This window comes from Eubalaena glacialis, chromosome 10 (genome assembly GCF_028564815.1).
Source record: "Eubalaena glacialis isolate mEubGla1 chromosome 10, mEubGla1.1.hap2.+ XY, whole genome shotgun sequence".
Taxonomy (NCBI): Eukaryota; Metazoa; Chordata; class Mammalia; order Artiodactyla; family Balaenidae; genus Eubalaena; species Eubalaena glacialis.
Window position 1 is genome coordinate 76,081,419 of NC_083725.1, and position 18,781 is coordinate 76,100,199.

Genomic DNA, 18,781 nt, shown 5'->3' on the forward strand with positions numbered 1-18,781 from the left:
GGAGGGGTGGGGTTGCTGCCCCCTCACCTGGGCCTGGAGAGAGGGGCTTCGGAGATGCTGCTTGGCGAGCTCGATATGTTGCAATTTGGGGGCACAGTGAGTAGACTGTGCGTGACTCCCACCTGAGAGATGTGAAGAGTGAGAATCTTGCTGAACTGCTTGGTGGCATCAGAGCAGAGGGCCACGATACGGAAAACCATCCTCCCACCACTAGTGGGTCAAAGGTGCATATTTCACCTTAACTGGATGTAGTCAGGAGAAGGAGAGCTGGCATGGGATGTCATAGACCCTGCCCGGAAATGCTACCTAGAAGCTGAGCATGGAAGGTGTACTTCCAGCTGCCGAAGGACTGAGAGAGGGATTTTAAGTAGCTGGCCAGAAGAGCTGCATTCGACCTCATAAGGGGACCTGCAGTTGAGAGATCCTCAGAAATGGTGTGAACGTGTGTGCGCTGGGGGGTAGGAGGGCTGGTTTTCTCTGAAGGTCCCATAAAACACTACACTGAACAAAATCAGAAGGTCAACCTTAAATCCCTCCTAAGGCCTGGAACCCGCTCACAATAAGACCAGTCAGGTAATACCTTTCCTACCCTTAATCTCCACCCCTTTTCCCAACGTTAGCTCTGGAGAGGTCAGGCGCTGCATTAGCAAAGCTGGGGTGGAGGGCAGGAGTGACAGAGAGCAAGAAGTCAGCTCTGTCTCCACTATAGGCTTCCTTCCTGAAGCAGAGTGGAGCTGGAGGCGAGGGGGTATGGGGAGAAGTTCAGGCTTTTGACTATTTCAGGGAACTGGCCATTTTCATTACTGAAATGCGGTTATTCTTGGGACTTAAACTTGACCAGAGGACTTCTATTTTCTGAGAGTTATTGGAAGAGTAAAGGAGTCTGCCTAATATCCTCTTAACCCCCAAAAGCCAGTGTGAACAGACAGTGGGAGAAAAGACAACAGTTCCCTGTTGCATCTTATGAGTCTCGTTCCATGCATTACCTAAATGTCAGAAGACTGTGTTCTGTGTTTTAATATGGTTAAGATATTGGGTTGATTCACCCAAAGTTCATTTAAGCTGATCCTCCAGAAAGTAATATTGACAACAGATTATATTATTACATATTATTATACTAGAAGAGAGATTCAGATAAAAAGACTCTAGTGTTTGATGCTGAATCTCTTAAATAAGAGGTCAGCTGCTGGCGTTAGCCCAGTGCTTTTAAAATGCACTAAGTAGGACATGGAACTTTTAATAACCTTAGACCTTGCTTGTTAGTGAGATGCCAAAATTTCATGGGGGGGAATCATGCTTGAGTACAGGTGCCTATAGGCAACTGTGTATGTAAGGGATTTGAGAATGAATGGATTGCCTGGCACTGAACACAACAGCTCTCGGGGCTAGTCTGGCTTTGGTGACAGGTGAGGAAGGGACCCTGTAATTGTGGGTGGGCAGTTTCTATGATAGCAGTGTCTGTCGTTACAGAGAAGATGATGCCACGCTGCTGGGCCTGAACAGGTGAAGCTACACCATGTGCTGAAGGCCGAGGACCCATCCCAGGACTGTGCTGACGCCTGGTATCCACCACCTGAGGTACAGGCATGTTCATAAGACCAAGAAGTGAATCTGAGAGGGAGCAGAAGTTGGGAAAGAGAACGAGGCCTTTCCGGATCAGCAGGACCAAGAGGATACTCTTGGACGATGGATGCAAAGGGCGGCCATTGCCATGTGCTGCTGCCCAGGAGCTGGACAGAGGGGAAGCCAGGCACAGGCTCACTTCCTCTGGGATTTCATGAAATGGGAGGGACAATCTCCCAAGATCAAATTAGCTAGAGAAGGATTCCAGCCCTGTGCTTTGTAAACCAGACTGTTTATGTTCCATGTACTCTCTCTGTTGAGTTCTCTTTTGTTCTTTCTCAGTGTTTGGAAGGGTTAGAAGTCCCAGCCTGTGTTTCTGTTTTGAAGGGAGCCAAAGGAAGGGCTGAAGTCCAGGCCCGGGCTTGACTGCATTAAAGGAGAGAAGACAGTCTGGTGGCCTGGAAAACAAGAGCAGAGGACACCCAGGAGGGACAGAAGTCCAAGAAGGATAGGAACCAGCCTCTTGGAGTAGGGACTGTGCTTTCATTGTGAAAACTGGGCTTCTCTCCTTAGGGGAGGTGGTGTGCCCTTGCACAGGTTTGTTTCCAACAGTGAAGCCCTTTCTCCAGCTCTCCCCTTGAACACTGGGGTTGACTCATGCAGGCTGACACCTCTCACTCTGGTTGAATCTTCCACCAACTAGGCTCTACTGGTCATTCCTATGTGTTTTGAAGCATGTCCATCTCACTTCTAATCCGCATTTTATTACCTTATTCATTGGGTGCATGTGATTTCCAGAGTCTGCCAGCAATGAGGCACAGACACATACCCTGTCCCAAAGGTAGCAGCCGATTAGATTAATTGATCATTGTTGGCTGAAGCCATCCTGGACCCCAAGGTAACCTGGGAGTCTAAAAACAATGATTTTGGTGAAGTGTTCCAAGTTTGCGGTAACTACATTTTAAAAAATCAAAATTCAAGACTTCTGGTTTGAATGTCCTAACAGAGATAAGAGGGCCAGGTATAAGAAATTGGGGCCTTCCGTTAAAATCCAGGACATCGCTATGTCGCTAAATCCATAGGGCACAGGTAGGGCAAGATGCAGGATATACATTACCTTTATCTACTGTTACATGTATCTTTCATGATTTAGTGGAAAATGCACTTGAAATATAAAGTATATTAAAAAGGAAAAATCCAAGTTTTCCAAACCAAAGTGAAAACAATGTCCAGACGACCAAACTTGTTTGATCACCATGGAAGGAACCTGTTGGACACTACCTTTGGCACAAAGTTGAGTTCATCCCCTACCTCCTTGTGTTCTCTCTGTCCCAGCTCCCCTCTAGGGCTTCAGGCCAACTTCCTTGACCTTGGATCTTTCATGGGAATGGTTGGGCAATGAGCTAACTGTGGTCCCTTGCATTTTCTCAGCTCCTGAGAGCTGGTGGCTGCTGCCGGCCCAGCCCTTGACAACCCCTGACCCCTCAGCTCTTGCAAACGTCCTCTTATTAACAATTTGGGCTCTTTGGGATTTCCTTTGCCTCCTCCTCCAACATGAGTGCCCTCTTGGTTTCTGTTGGCTGTTCACTTGGACCCTAGACCCACAACTGCCCTGGACTGGCACCTCCAGGGATGTTGTGCAATGAAATGAATTGGGACCCATTTCAGCAATGGCGAGGGCTCCAACCTGCTTCTCTGCTCCTTTTCCTCTTCCTCAGTTTCTTCTGCCTCTTCAGCTTCCTCAGGGCTCTCGGTCTTCTGTTCTTCTTCCTCCTTCAGGTCTTGAAGCTCCTTGGTCTTCTTTAGACCTTCCTGGTATCTAGGAGGCAACAACGAACAATTGAGTTTGGAAAGGCCAGGGGCGGAGCATCCTTTCCTGAGTTGCTAGAGGAGGCACTGAGCATCTCTGATGATTACGCACTCACTTCCTGTGGTTCCACACAATAGGAAAAAGCTGGGAAGCTCCACTGCATCCCACGGTGGCTCCTGTCAGGATGATTTCCCCTCACCCCTCAGCCATTCTTCCTGTTTATGTGAAAGTGTGACAAAAGAGACAGGGAAAAAATATGGGTGCAGAGTCTCCTGGCTGGATTCTTCTACAAACCATTTGGGAGGGCTAAGGACTGCATGCTAAGGACTGTGTGGCCTTGGAGCCTCAGCTCCTCCCCTGTAAAAAGGAGAGGCTGGCACCCATTGCACGGATGTTGGAACATTTTGAGGAAGTGCCAGGCATATGGCTTGATCTAGGGAAGGTGACACCTGTCACACAGGCTTGTTGGGAAGCTTTGTGAAAGTGAAAGGCACACAGGTTCACAGTAAATGTTCGCAAAGCTGCTGGAAGCATTCACTCCCCTGCATTCTAAGTACAGAGGACAGGTGTGGGTGAAAAGACAGGCTTTCCAAGAGAAACCCTCTGACTTCCTTCTCCCAGGTTTAATATTACCCTGAACATACTTTTTGCTTGTCCTACAGCTGAGTGTTTAAGGCTAGCACAGTTGGGTTGGGGCAACCCCACCACGGTGCAGGTGGCCACCACACCGAAGCCCACAGGTCCCACATCAGAGGGAAACTGTACCTCCCTCAGGAGCTACTGGGAAAGAAGCTCAGGATGTGGTGCCTGGTCAGAGGCACTTCTCTACCTGGCTCAGCTGGGGCCTTGCTTAGTATGCTGCCTCATCAGTGACTGACAACGAGCCAAAAGTGCTACTGAAGCTCGATTAGAGAAGGGGGGCAGCTGGAAGTTGAGGGGACTCCTTTGACAGGAAGAAGGGATGGCTGAGGCAGGTCCAGGAAGTGGGGCTGCAGCTGCTCCTGGGCACTGCTGGCAGTGGCGTGACTGCTCTGGGCATGTGTCAGGAAGCCTCAGGCACCACCAAGAGGAACCCACCCAGGGCCCCTGATTTCCAGATCATTCTGGTGGCTTTCTGCCTAAAAAAGAGGGCAGCCTAGTCATTATCTAACCACACCCTCTTGCCTCGTTTCCTCCTGTCTTTCCTGTGGAACAGTACTGCTCTTTCCTATATAGTTCCTTACTCAGGCAAGGAGGTCCCAGGGCCACGGGTTCCTTCCCTAAATCCTCTAAGAGACAGGAAAGGCCCGTGGGAAGGTATCTTTTGAGCAATGCCAGGTGACCTCAGGGCTGCTGAAGGCTGACTCACCCTTTCTTGTATGCTTCTTCCTCCATCCTGGCCTTGGTCTCCTGGCTAATCCCCTCCAGGCAGCTTGGAGTCAGCACGGAAGCAGAGGCCTCACAATCCAGGTCCCCGTTCGTCTTCCCACTAGCAAGAAGAAGGAAGTACAGGGCGTCCTTTCAGGGACAGATGGGACTTCTGAAAACCAAACCATGTCGTTGGCTGGTTCCTGGCCGGAAGTGAGGAAACTCATTCTGGATTGAATTTATTTCAGTCTTGCTACCTTAAGATTTTATAAAGGCCTTAGTCCATGAATCCTCCTTAGGCCCCCAGACATCAAGTACTGCACCAGCTTGCCTTTTTCCTCCTGCTCTCAAATCCACTTTTATCCTTATTCCAGGAGATGCTCTGAGTGGACAGACAGATATTGGGAGCTCCAGGGCACTAAGAGGAGGAAGATGGAGGTGGACCAAACGTTCAGAGTCATCCCATCTCTGTAGTCCATCTTCTGCTTCATTCATGTAAATATCTACCCAGTGCTAAGTCACAGGCACCTTGTAATGTGCTGGGGATACATTAGAAAACAAAAGAAAAGGTCTTTGCCAACATAGAGCACAGCAGGAGAGAATGCCCAAAAAAGGAAAGAAAAAAATATGAAATTAATTACAAATTGTGATAACTTTTATGAGAGAAACAAACTCTGTGCAATGACAGAAAATAATGAGGAGAGAATCTGCTTAGATTGAGTGGCCAGAAAAGGCCTCTCAGAGATGGAGTAACTGAAGCACAGACCTGAAAGATGAGAAGTTGGCCACATCTATAGCAGAGGGAAGATCCTCCCAGGTAGAGGATGCAGGATGTGTGAAGACCTCGGGATACAAAAGATGTGGAGATGTTTGAGGAACTGAAGAGGAGCAATGAGGTAAGGGTTAACTTCTAGACAAGATTTTTGATGCCTGTGAGGTATCCAGGTGGAGATGTCAAGTTGGCAGTTGGATATACCAAAGTGAGTGAGAGAAGAGCTCTAGGCTGGAGATATTCAGAATATAGATGGTATTTAAAGCCAGGGGAATGGATAAGACTGTCTGGGGACATCGCATGAGGAAAGATGAGAAGAGGACCCAGGACCAAGCCACAGGCATCTCTGTCCTTAGCTCAGGTGGAGAAGGAGGAGCCTGTGGAGGAGCTGAGAAGTAGCAGCCACAGAGGTAAGAGGAGAACCCGGAGAGCATGGAGTCCTGGGAGCTGAGAAAGTGTAAGCAGCTCTTTGCAGGAAACTGCCCTCAGCAGGAAGCCCATTTTCTTGTCACTTTAGCAAAGCTATATTGTAACTAACTTTTTTTTTTCCGTGTGACTATGTTTTTTTTTTTTTGGAATAACATTTTTTACAATGTTGTGTTCGTTTCTGCTGTAGAGCAAAGTGAATCAGCTATATGTATACATATATCCCCTCCTTTATGGATTTCCTTCCCATTTAGGTCACCACAGAGCACTGAGTAGAGTTCCTTGTGCTATACAATAGGTTCTCATTAGTTATCTATTTTATACATAGTAGTGTATATATGTCAATCCCAATCTCCCAGTTCATCCCACACACCCCCCCCCTTTCCCCCCTTGGTGTCCATACGTTTGTTCTCTCAAATAGGTTCATCTGTACCATTTTTTCTAGATTCCACATATGTGCATTAATATATGATATTTGTTTTTCTCTTTCGGACTTACTTCACTCTGTATGACAGTCTCTAGGTCCATCCACGTCTCTGCAAATGGCACAGTTTCATTCCTTCTTATGGCTGAGTAATATTCCATCGTATATATGTACCACATCTTCTTTATCCATTCCTCTGTTGATGGACATTGAGGTTGTTTCCATGTCCTGTCTATTGCAAATAGCGCTGCAATGAACACTGGGGTGCATGTATCTTTTGGAATTACGGTTTTCTCCGGGTATATGTCCAGGAGTGGGATTGCTGGGTCATATGGTAGTTCTATTTTTAGTTTTTTAAGGAACCTCCATACTGTTCTCCATAGTGGCTGTATCAATTTACATTCTCACCTAGAATGTAGGAGGGTTCCCTTTTCTTCACATCCTCTCCAGCATTTATTGTTTGTAGACTTTTTGATGATGGCCATCCTGACTGGTCTGAGGTGATACCTCATTGTAGTTTTGATTTGCATTTCTCTAATAATTAGTGATGTTGAGCATCTTTTCATGTGCCTCTTGGCCATCTATGTGTCTTCTTTGGGGAAATGTTTATTTAGGTCTTCCGCCCATTTATTGGTTGGGTTGTTTGTTTTTTGATATTGAGCTGCATGAGCTGCTGGTATATTTTGGAGATTAATCCCTTGCCAGTTGCTTCCTTTGCAAATATTTTCTCCCATTCTGAGGACTGTCTTTTCATCTTGTTTGTGGTTTCCTTTGCTGTGCAAAAGTTGTGGTTTCCTTTGCTGTGCAAAAGTTTCATTAGGTCCCATTTGTTTATTTTTATTTTCATTACTCTAGGAGGTGGGTCAAAAAAGATCTTGTGGGGCTTCCCTGGTGGTGCAGTCGTTGAGACTCTGCCTGCCAATGCAGGGGACACGGGTTCGAGCCCTGGTCTGGGAAGATCCCACATGCCACGGAGCAACTGGGCCCGTGAGCCACAATTACTGAGCCTGCGCGTCTGGAGCCTGTGCTCCGCAACAAGAGAGGCCGCGATAGTGAGAGGCCCTCACACCGCGATGAAGAGTGACCCCCGCTTGCCACAACTAGAGAAAGCCCTCGCACAGAAACGAAGACCCAACACAGCCATAAATAAATAAATAAATAAATAAATAAATAAATAAATAAATGAATAAATTAAAGATCTTGCTGCGATTTATGTCAAAGAGTGTTTTGCCTATGTTTTCCTCTAAGAGTTTGATAGTGTCCAGCCTTACATTTAGGTCTTTAATCCATTTTGAGTTTATTTTTGTGTATGGTGTTAGGGAGTGTTCTAATTTCATTCTTTTACATGTAGCTGTCCAGTTTTCCCAGTGCCACTTATTGAAGAGACTGTCTTTTCTCCATTGTTTATTCTTGCCTCCTTTGTCATTGATTAGGTGACCATAGGTGCATGGGTTTATCTCTGGACTTTCTATCCTGTTCCATTGATCTATATTTCTGTTTTTGTGCCAGTACCATATTGTCTTGATTACTGTAGCTTTGTAGTATAGTCTGAAGTCAGGGAACCTGATTCCTCCAGCTTCGTTTTTCTTTCTCAAGATTGTTTTCACTATTCGGGGTCTTTTGTGTTTCCATACAAAAGGTAAAATTTTTTGTTCTAATTCTGTGAAAAATATCCTTGGTAATTTGATAGGGATTGCATTGAATCTGTAGATTGCTTTGGGTAGTATGGTCATTTTCACCATATTGATTCTTCCGATCCAAGAACATGGTATATCTCTCCATCTGTTTGTGTCGTCTTTGATTTCTTTCATCAGTAACTTATAGTTTTCTGAGTACAGGTCTCTTACCCCTTTTAAGCCAGGCACCCCCATGCTCTACTCATCTCCAGCTCAAGCACACCTTTCAGATCTTTTAATTACATGATACCTTGCCTAACTTGTTGGTTCTTTCCGTAGATCAAAGAGGGTGAAATGAAGAATAAGTAATTAACAGATGACCAGATCTCTTCCCTAGCTTCCCTTTCAGTAATCTCCCAAACAAACCGTGTGACCAAACTGTGTGAACAAGATAACATCTAGAGTGAACGAGCCTGCATGCAGTGGGGGGATGGTGACCACTCTGACCCCCGTCCCAATGATTAACTGAGATTACTTCCCTCCTTCCCTTTAAAAGTTTCATGGCTGAGCAGAATCTTTGGAGGTGGTTTTTGGGGACACTGAGTCCACCATCTCCCCAGATTGCTAGCATTCTGATTAAAGGCACCTTTCCTTTCTACCATTTGTGAGTAGTGATTTTGTAAGCAGCGCGCAGTGGGACCCCCATTTGATAACAAAAGGAGAGCGTGTCAAGGAGGGAGGATTAAGTGTGTCACGCACACACTTTTGAGAGCCCGAGTCAGATGAGTACAGAAAAGGCAACTATTGGATTGGATAACATGGAGGTCAAGAGGAACTTTGGTTACACGGTAGGAGTAAAGACAGATTGGAACGGGCTGAGGGAAGAATGGGAGGTGAGGAGGGGGAAGACGTAGACAGGAATTTGACAAGGACAGGGAATAGAAGACTGTGTCAGGGGAACACGTAGCTGAAAAAGTGGGTCAAGGGATGAAAGCACATTTGAATGTGGATAGAAATGATCCAGTAGAGGGGATGAGAGAAAAGGGAGGACCAAAGGAATAAATTCTTTGAAAAAAGAAAGTAGGGACATACCTTAGAAAGGTGGAGAAACTTCTCCTTGGTCATAACAAAGGGAGGAAGGAAATGAAGATGGTGGGCTGGGAGTTTGGCAAAGGAAGATGAGAGGGATCCTCCTATTCGATAGCTTAAATTTTCTCTATACAATGGAAGACAAGGTCGTCTACTAAAAGTGAGAGGTAGGGAGGTCTAGGAAGGCTTGAGGAGGGAAGAGAAGGTGTAAGAATCATGGGGTGGAGGTGGGGGGACAAATGTGCTAGAAGATCATAGTAGGATGGCTGATGGTGCTGGGAGCCCATTTGAGGTATGAAATCATGAGTTTAAAGGAAATATCCTGATGGCTATGCCTTCTCTATAAATCCTGCAGCTCACCTAGGTGTCTGGAATCCCAATGGGAGTCTTGTCATGGAGGAGCCCTTGAACAAGACAGAACAGCGAGCGGAGGTTTTCAGCCAGGACTCTGAAAGATCACAGCTGCCACCCTCCCCGACCTCTCAGACAGGTTTTATGAGTGAGTCTCCTCATTCTTGGCATCAGTTTCCCATGTCTTAGTTTCCCTCAGACCTTGTAAAATTTACATTTCATCAGGCTGGAAACCAAAACCCATTGTGAACAAGAAAGATAACGCTCTAAAAATATCAGCTATTCATAACATTTCTCCTTTTTAAAATTACATTATCCACTCCCTTCCATGCGATCTTTGCCTAATGTGCAGTTTCCTATTTGTCCTAACGACTGGAACAAGAGCAGAAAAACACAGCTACAGCCAAGGGTAGGGAAAGCAATTATTTTATGAAATATGGTAGGGTGTAAAATGTTTACTGTTATTTCCTGACCCTTAGACTGAGCTTATAGTTCCTTAAATATCTTCTCCAACTATCTGGAATTTTCTCCCTATGCATTTTAAAGACTCTGTTCAAATACCTTTTCCTTTGTGGAACTGTTGCTAATGTTTTCCTCTGTCTCACACCCTCTGGTTAAAGTTGATCTCTCCCTCCCTTTATACCCTCATTGTACCTCTTTTATAGCATAACTTGGAGCTAGGGCACTTTTACGTTTCATACACATGTCCATCCCTCCATATGACTGTGATTGCAGGGAGACAGACTGTGTTTCAGTTTGAATGGTGCTTGGCACATAGTAAGTGACTTTAATTGTTTGCTGAGTTGTATTGACTTCACCGTGGCTCATCTTCATCCCTGCCCGTTAATCTTACAAAATGGGCAGGTCCTCTATGTAAATGACTATTTCCTGAGAACTCAGTGCTTGGGCTGAGCTGAAGGAATCCCTATGCATGCCTATAAACATGGAGCTGAGTACAGCTTGTGCCCACCTAAGGACTTCTGGGCCAAACACTCATGGATCTTGGCATCTATTCCTAGCCCATAATCTTGCATGCTTTCTTTTGGGGATGATTAATTGGAATGAGGCTCATTGTTCTCTCATGTCCACTGGGTCGAAAACGTTTGTCATTGTGCTCAGCTCTCAGTAACATGAGGGGCTGTTTAAACAAAATGTGTTGTGTGACCTGCAGATATAGTAGAGTCTATTTTTTCCACATGGTTAACAATATTTGAAAGTGACTCCAATCCTTTCCAATGGACAGATCTTACCTTCTCGGGCTCATCTAGGTCTCTAAGCCACCCCCACTGCCAAGGCTCCCTCAGACAAGCCCAGCCCTGGGGGACCTGAACTACAATAGCTTCCTTAATCTCTGTTATTCAATTCCAGGTTTCTGGGGTCCACTACTAGTTGATCGAGGGCTAATCCATTCCAGAATACTATCAGCAAAGGGGAGTTGTTTACTGTATATATTTAATGTCATATAAAGCCTTTAAGCAATTTATCTTGAGGGCTCCAAAAGTGTACAAAATGGTTATTTTACAGATTATAGTGAAAAGTTGCTCTGTGATATAGCAGTATAATGGCCCCCCTTATGAAACCAGCCCTGTGCACCATCCACATCTACGATGGTGCTGATCCCTCAGTGAATGGCTCTGTGTACACCCTCTGCTCCCACCCACTCTGCCCTCCACTCCACACCCAGGCAGTCACCAGGTTCTTTCACAATAGCTCACAGGAGCTTTTGCAAAAATTGCTCTTAAATCCACTCTCTTCTCACCAGTCACACTGAACTTCTTTCTGTTCTTCCAGTTGAGGGTCTATTAAGAGGTTAAGCACATGAATTCTGCTAGCTACTAGCTGTGTAACTTCAGGTAAGTGCTGATTTCACTGAGTTTCAGTTTCCTCATCTACAAAATAAAGACATTAATAGTATACCTGCCTCATGGTATTATTGTAAGGATTAAATGAGATCATTAATGTAAAGCAATTAGAACAGCATTTGGCAAAAAGTAAGCATGTAATAAATAATAAGTATTATAAGCATGTAATAAATCATCAGTAGTGTTCCTTGACTACTCCATACTTTCTTGCCTTAGAGCATGGAATGTTGTTAACCTCCTATTCACCTGGTTAACTATATAACCTTCATGTTTCACTTTTAAAGTAAATTCCTAGAGGAAACATTTTCTAAGCCTCCGTGCCCCCACCCCCCATACCAAAACTGGGTTGAGTGCTCATTTTCTTGTGTCTTATTCCCTTGGTAACCTGTACTTCCTTCTGATATCACCCATCACATTGTATTACAATAGGCTGTTCCCCATCTGTCTTTCCCATTATGCTGTGAGCTCCTTGAGTGCATTCTAGGTGCCTGGCTCTTGGTTATTAATTGTTGAAGGAATGAAAAATGAAAGACTATGAATAAATAGCTTTTTCTACTTATGAAACTGTTCTTGAGCCTTGCTCTATTTTAATCTTTAATACTAATTTTAAATATCACTCTCTATATTTTTCTCTAAATCTACAGGTTCCTAGACCCTTGTTGAGGTGAAGAACAGGTTACTATGAAGTGACCTGCAAGAACAAGGTTCAGAATTCTCTCAAGCCATACTGGGAGTGCAGTCTGCAGTTAGGTATTTGCTTGTGAAATATCCACAGTCAGTATGATCTTCTCATCATCTTTCATGTGCTTAGCCAGTTCCCTACCTGCTTAGTCACTGTATGCTTAGGGAAATGTGAGATCATATAAATACAGCAATCTAGAAAGCAATGCATATTAACACATAATGCATTATTTCTCTTTAACGGTATGGAAAATGTGGCTAGGATCAACTGTATTTCTGTTAGAATGGAAGATACGAATTCATTTTCACTCACAGATTGTCTCATTGTCAGCCTCTTGGCAATCGATATTTCCAGTTCCATAAACTTAGATGAAAATTACTTAGCATCTTTTAGAAATCCAGAGGGGGAAGCTGTTGTTAGTCTGAATCCCTCCTCCTTTGAACATCCCCTCCCATTTTTGCAGCCATCTTTATAGGCTGGGTGTATTCTCAACAGGCAAGTCAACTACAGCATGGGTAATGTATCGTGGTGGTCTCTCTGAATAGCCCATGAGAATGAGCAGCAGACAGCTTCTTGCTTGACTTGCCTCAATCTTCACTCTGTCCCTATCTCTCCTGGTTCTAAACCCCTGGAATGGTGCTGCCACCATTGATCCTCATTCGTTGCCACTCCTGATTCAGGGCTGCTGCCTGCTGTCCCCAGTTTTGCACCTTGCTTGCTCCTACCAAGGATAGTTCAAGTTCTTGATGACCTCCACTGCCTCAGACGGAAGCTCTCAGCAGGCCTGAGCATTCGTTCTACAGAGTCCAGGTCCTGCCCCATCATGAGAGTCTGCTGGGGAGAGGGGGAACATAGATTTTCTGCCTTGACTTGCTCTGCAGGTTGACAGTTAGGAATGGAGCCTTGTTGGGAAAAAGGGGTTGGTGCGTCCAAAGGCAGGACTGGAAGGGAGAATTTCAGTGTGCTTCTCACTCAGGGCATCAAATGACCATTTCTGGAGAAACTCAGAGACCATGGACTAGACACTATGACTTTAGGGAGTTGGTAAGATTCTGTAGCCTCAGTTACTTCCACGTGGTTATTAGTTTGTCACCCTTTTACAATGTCCCTGTAGTGATCAAGAAAACAAGGAAACAAAGAAACAAACAAAAGCACCCTACACAACATGAAGAACTTGTTAGCTTTCTCGGGGTGAGGTGGCAAAGTGAGGAATTGCCTCGCAAACGTCAAGATTAATGGGGGGAGAGTCACTGAACGATAGGTTGGTGGTTGCATATTCTGAGAGGTGAGGAAAACAGGCTGAGTCCGGGGGTGGGGAGCTGGGAGTTTGCCTGTACTAAAAAAGGGGCCCAACACAGACATTCCTTGCCAGGTCAAGCAAAACTATTCTAACATCAATGAAAAATGAAGGACTAAAGCTGTCTCAAGGCAAGGAAGAAGGAAGAATAGAGGTGTACGTTTTACCAAATGAGGAAAGACACACGGGGAAAGTTCTGAGAGGTGGCAGCTGTGATCCAGATGTTTTCCAGCAAGCAAATGAAAGAACTGGAAAAGCAAGTTATAAACTCCTCTGAGTATGTAGAAATAGCCTGCCTTGCTTTGGCTGAGGATAAAAAGACCTGCCAATTGCATAGGTACCTAGAAAAATTAGACGTAGCAGACACTGTTTGTTGCGAATCCAATACTCACTCTCCCTCCTACTTCCTAAAAGCAACGTGATTTTGCTCATGAATTTACTCTTCTTCATGGAGCCATTTTGGTCAATGGGAAGCTGATGCTCTCTTCCCATCTCTAGGGCATAGTTTAAGCCCATGATGACAATCTCATTCCTAAAGCCTGTGATTTAGAAAGGGAGCGTGTTCCAAATTTGCTAACAAGATAAGAAGGAAGACTGAAAAAAGATTTCTGAGTTCATTCCTAAGAAAGAAACATGGAAAGAGATGGTCCCTTTCTTCCTCTGGATGTTGTCATATCTGGATGAAATACCTGGAACTAGTAGCCATTTGCCACAAACCTGCTGATGAATTCAACATACAAAGTGGGCAGAGAAAAGGAAATTGTAGAGGTTGAGCTGGGGCCTTGCTGTACCACATCTGGAAAAGCCTCATCTGTGGACCTACTATTTAAACCCCTTTGAGTTGCGGCTTCCTTGTATCTGTAGCCCAAAGGATCCCATTGAATAAAGAAGGCTTCTGTCCCCTCTGGGCTCTTCTGGGATTGAGGCACACTTGGACTCAGCTGCAGCATCTTCCTGGTCCAGGAATTTTGCAGACTGGGTCTGAAATCTTTGTGGGTCTCAGAGTCCCATTCATTTCCCCTAGAACTTAATTTGCTTTCCATCACATTTTGGGAGTGAGGTTGGGAGGAAAGGTGAGTTGGGGAAATTTTCCTCAGAGATCCCCAAAGTTAAGAGGAAAAGGGACATACTTACTTTTCCAAAAGTGCAGGCAGTGCTGAGGTGACAGGTGGGTTGCCTTTCCCATTGGGTGATTCTGACTGAATGGAAAACAGGAGACAGAGAATTGAGGATCAGCTAGGAAGGAAGAAGCCAGGGCCGACAGGTCTCCGATGATGCTGGGGAGGGGTTGCAACTGCTCCTCTTTCCCCTTCCCCCTCCCCAAGCTTTCTAATCTGCATCTGAGCCCAGGCACTGGCCCTTCCTCAGGCCTTCTCTGCTCTCCTTTCCTGGGTGTTCTTTCCCTCTGGGGCACAGGCAATGTGCACATTTTCCTTCTCCTCTTCCAAGTTTCCTTGAGTGAGGAAAAGAGTTTACATCTTGAGGCTCCATTCTGGAGGGGAGCCATCGGTTTCTCTCTATTCCCTGTTTATTGACTTGGACTAAATACCAGGGAGGCTCCTACCAAAGGCAGGTCCCAAGGCCCCTGGGATGGATTCACACAAGCCCATCACTGCCCTTGAGATACAGTTCCAAGCACAACACTCAGGAGATACCTGCCACTACTAAAAGCTCAAGGCATCAGAAATTCTTTATAATAAATTCCCCAGGAATACCACGTTGTTTCGCTGCAATGGATTTGGTTTAAGCAATGGCTTTCAACTCTGCCTGCATGTTAGAATCGCCTGGGGGATATTTTCTTAAAGTACCGATCCAATCCACAATCTTGGGTTGGGGCCTAGGCACTGAATGTTTTAGAAGTACCCTATGTGATTTTAATGGATAGCCCTGATTGCTAACCCCTAGTCTAAAGGAATATATATATTTGGAAGCCACATTATACATTTAGTATAGAATGGGAAATAGTCCCTGTTAAAACCACTAACTAGCTCTCCTGAAGCTCCTTTTCAAAAAAATTTTTTTCAGATTGCTTTATTTTAGTGAGTCACTTGGGAGTTTATGTTGATTTCATAGATGATTGAAATGCTCAAGGCAGGAAGAGGTGAAAGTTTAAGAGTTATTGCTACCTATTAGTACTATGGTAGAGCTTGAATCCACTTTATTGCTTACACAGTCAGATTGGTTCCTTATAGAATAGTGCTGGTCAGAGACAGGGCATATAGAAACAACTGGAGAAATAATTAAAGAGTTTTAGGTTGGATTAACCAGATTCACAAAGTTCTGGGATCTAGAAAATATTTTGTTTATCGGAATAGTCTTTGTTTTAAAAAAAATTGAAGTGGATCTTTTTTTCTGATTGTAAGTAATACATTCTTACTCTAGAAATATAAAGAGGCATCAAGAAAACTAAAATCACCTGTGATTTTACCATTGCCCAGAGATAACCATTATTAGTAGTTTTACTTACATTCTTTCAGAATTTTCTGTTTACACATAGAAAAACTCCTTCTTAAACTACAAAACAGAGTTACGCTGTATATACTGGGGTTTTGCTTTTTGTTAATAATAAATTATGGACTTTTTTCATGTCGATAAATAAAATTTTATATTTTAATCATATATTTAGCAGCTGCATAGAAACCCCTTATTGGGCTTTTCATAATTTATTAAACCAATCTCTTATTAATGGGAATTCTGGTTATTTCCAACTTTTCAATGTTGTAAACAATGCTGTAATGAATCAAAGCAGGGTAACATTGGGTTTAAGAACTCAGGCTCTGGAATCAGAGGGCCTAGGGTTCAAAGCTCAGCTTACCAAGTACTCCATAATGCAATCTTCAGCTGCTTAAACCCACTGCAGAGTGAAGCATGAAAAGAGATACGCTTTGCAAGGAACACTCTCTGAGCTGCCAGCACCTTGCTCAAGGACACTGAGTCTTCTCAGGGCAGTACAAGACTTGGGGCCTGGTCTATACTGAGGCTTCTGAACCCATAGCCCAGAATCTGTGCTGGGAATTTCCTCTCCTTGTTGACCCTACCCCATCCAGGTCACCCCCATAGTCGTGAGCCTGGGGCCCAGGAGGCAAGCATTATCATACTCACCAGGGCTGGTAAGGAGGGGATGGGGGATGAGCTGGGTGACTGGCCAGGCAGGTTCAGGATATTAAACTTGGGCACCACGGCAACGCTGACCCTCCGGCGGGGCATGTTCTGTGGGAAGAGAAGGGATCAGGCCCACTGTCATGGAGGGGGCAGCACCCAAAGTTCAGAAAGGCCTGGGAAATGCCTACTAATTCCTAATGCTGTGTTCACTGGCTATCCTGGTTCTAGGGTAGTGATAGTGCTGGGGGTTGGTGTAGAGAGAGTGGCCAAAATTAACAATTTTTTTTTATTAGTGATGAGTGATTTCTCAACATGTTCTGATTTTATCAGATCCTGAAGAGATGGAACAGAAATGACGCCCAGTCATTGGCCAGTGTATGAAACCCTGGATAGTGTATGAAAATGATCTATGGCAATACCAAAGTTTGTGCATCATTTCATGTTCATTAAAGAGATGGTGCAGTCCTGGAAGCCACGAGCAAGGGAAGGTTGGAGGACGAGCTAGCAAGGTTCGGAAGCTGAATGAGAGACTCTGTCCAGAGGTTCTTTTGCACCTGTGGATCCAAGAATGACTGATTTCCTGGCTGACTGTGGAAACTTCTGTCTTTCTTTCCCCAGTATTCCTTGAACATGCATACCTTTCCCAGCGAGAGGGACATGGACCGCGCTGTGCGAGGGACCCCATCTTCTGCAGCAGGAGGGAACAGAGAAGAACCCAGGTTAGTTTTCAGAGTAGGCTCCAGCAGGAAGCAGATAGCAGAAACTAAGCCAAGGTATCTATGGGCCAGAACTGACCCTCAAGGGATGTCCCAAGGGCCTAGGTGCAGAGGTCACTGAATTTGACACTTGACCTTTTGAGACAACCATCTGCAGAGTGGGGTTTTTTTGGGACAGAGGCTTCATCCTAACTCCTCTGGCCACTATGAGAACCCCTAGTCTTGCACCTCTGGTCTCCACCTCACACCACCACACGGTCTCTGGGTTATGCCGTGGAGAGTATGTGAAGATTCCTCGTAGCAATACCAGGGCTTATTGGGTCATTTCTTGCTCATTCAAGGAATGTACAGTCACGGAAATTATGAGCAAGAAAAGTGTGGTGTCAATAAAAAATGGAAACTTGTTGACAACAGTAATTTCAATATGTCATCTACAAAATAATTCAGAACAAAAGAAACTAGCACCCCTGGATTTTCTTCTCCTTAGTACATATATTAAGTGATAAAATTCATGTAAAATATTTAGCACCACACCTGGATAATACTACCACTAGAAAACACCAGTATGTGTAGAGAAAGGTTTTTGACAGCTCAGTTCAGTTTGATTCAGTTTGACCAATACCATCTAGTCTGTATAGCTGTCTATTCCTCATATTCATGTATTTTAGGTGTTTCTCTTGAAAAGCACATAACTAACACTTTTTCTTAATCTAATCTGAGGTTTTCTATTAACCAACAAGTCTAAGTTGTTTATATTTCTTGTGATTGATATATTTCTACCATCTCATTTTGTAGTTTATATTTGCTTCATTAATTGAAGTTTTTTTAACCTTCCCTCCCCCCAGATTGGTTTGGAATTTATATATTTTAGTTGTAATCTTTAGTGTGCCCCCTTAAACTTTTAACATGTTACATGACTTTAGATTTTAAATGAATCAGATCTCTATCCTTTTCCTGAATCAACCTTAAAACAATGATCACCCCTTTGAACTTAAATTATATTGTTTTTCAGTATTTTTTTAATTAATTAAATTTTATTTTTGGCTGCCTTGGGTCTTCCTTGCTGCGCACGGGCTTTCTCTAGTAGCGGCGAGCGGGGGGCTTATTTTTCGTTGTGGTGCACGGGCTTCTCATCGCGGTGGCTTCTCTTGTTGTGGAGCATGGGTTCTAGGTGCGCGGGCTTCAGTAGCTGTGGCACACGGGCTCAGTAGTTGTGGCTCACGGGCTCTAGAGTGCAGGCTCAGTAGTTGTGGCGCACAGGCTTAGTTGCTCCGCAGCATGTGGGATCTTCTCAGACCAGGGCTCAAACCCGTGTCCCCTGCATTGACAGGCGGATTCTTAACCACTGTGCCACGAGGGAAGTCCCTGTTTTTCAGTATTTTTATTTCACTTTGTTTTTGAAATCCCAAATTATGATGATTGTTGTTTTACACAGTGAATGCTTATTTAGATTTACCCACATGTTTACAAATGTCTTTGATCGCCATCCCTTCTTGCATCTGACTTTCTTTTGATCTCAATTTTATTTTTCCCTAAGTACATCCTTTAGTTGTTCTTTTGGCAAGGATCTGTGAGAGGTAAACTTTCTCAGTTGTTGCCATAAAATGTCTTTACAAAGCCCTCGAGCTTGCATGATAGTTTAGTTGGTAGTATTATCTCCAGGTTGACAGTTATTTTCTCTCAGCTCTTTGGACACTACTTCATTGTCTCCTGGTACTATTATT

The 18,781-nt window shown here is 44.4% G+C and overlaps 1 protein-coding gene across 6 annotated transcripts in view; it reads right to left on the reverse strand.

Moving 5' to 3' along the window:
- The window catches only part of IRAG1 (inositol 1,4,5-triphosphate receptor associated 1), a 120,160-nt gene that overhangs the window by 5,290 nt on the left and 96,089 nt on the right, over positions 1-18,781 (reverse strand). For 5 of the 6 annotated variants that reach the window (XM_061201453.1, XM_061201452.1, XM_061201455.1 and 2 more), the window contains 5 exons: positions 16,980-17,029; positions 16,342-16,449; positions 14,374-14,438; positions 4,722-4,841; positions 3,251-3,382 (listed from right to left, as the gene is read on the reverse strand). In XM_061201453.1, the coding sequence (XP_061057436.1) occupies positions 3,251-3,382; positions 4,722-4,841; positions 14,374-14,438; positions 16,342-16,449; positions 16,980-17,029 (475 nt within the window). Of the gene's footprint in view, positions 1-3,250; positions 3,383-4,721; positions 4,842-11,250; positions 11,288-14,373; positions 14,439-16,341; positions 16,450-16,979; positions 17,030-18,781 lie in introns of those variants that run through there. The other variant, XM_061201456.1, reaches the window with a different exon arrangement.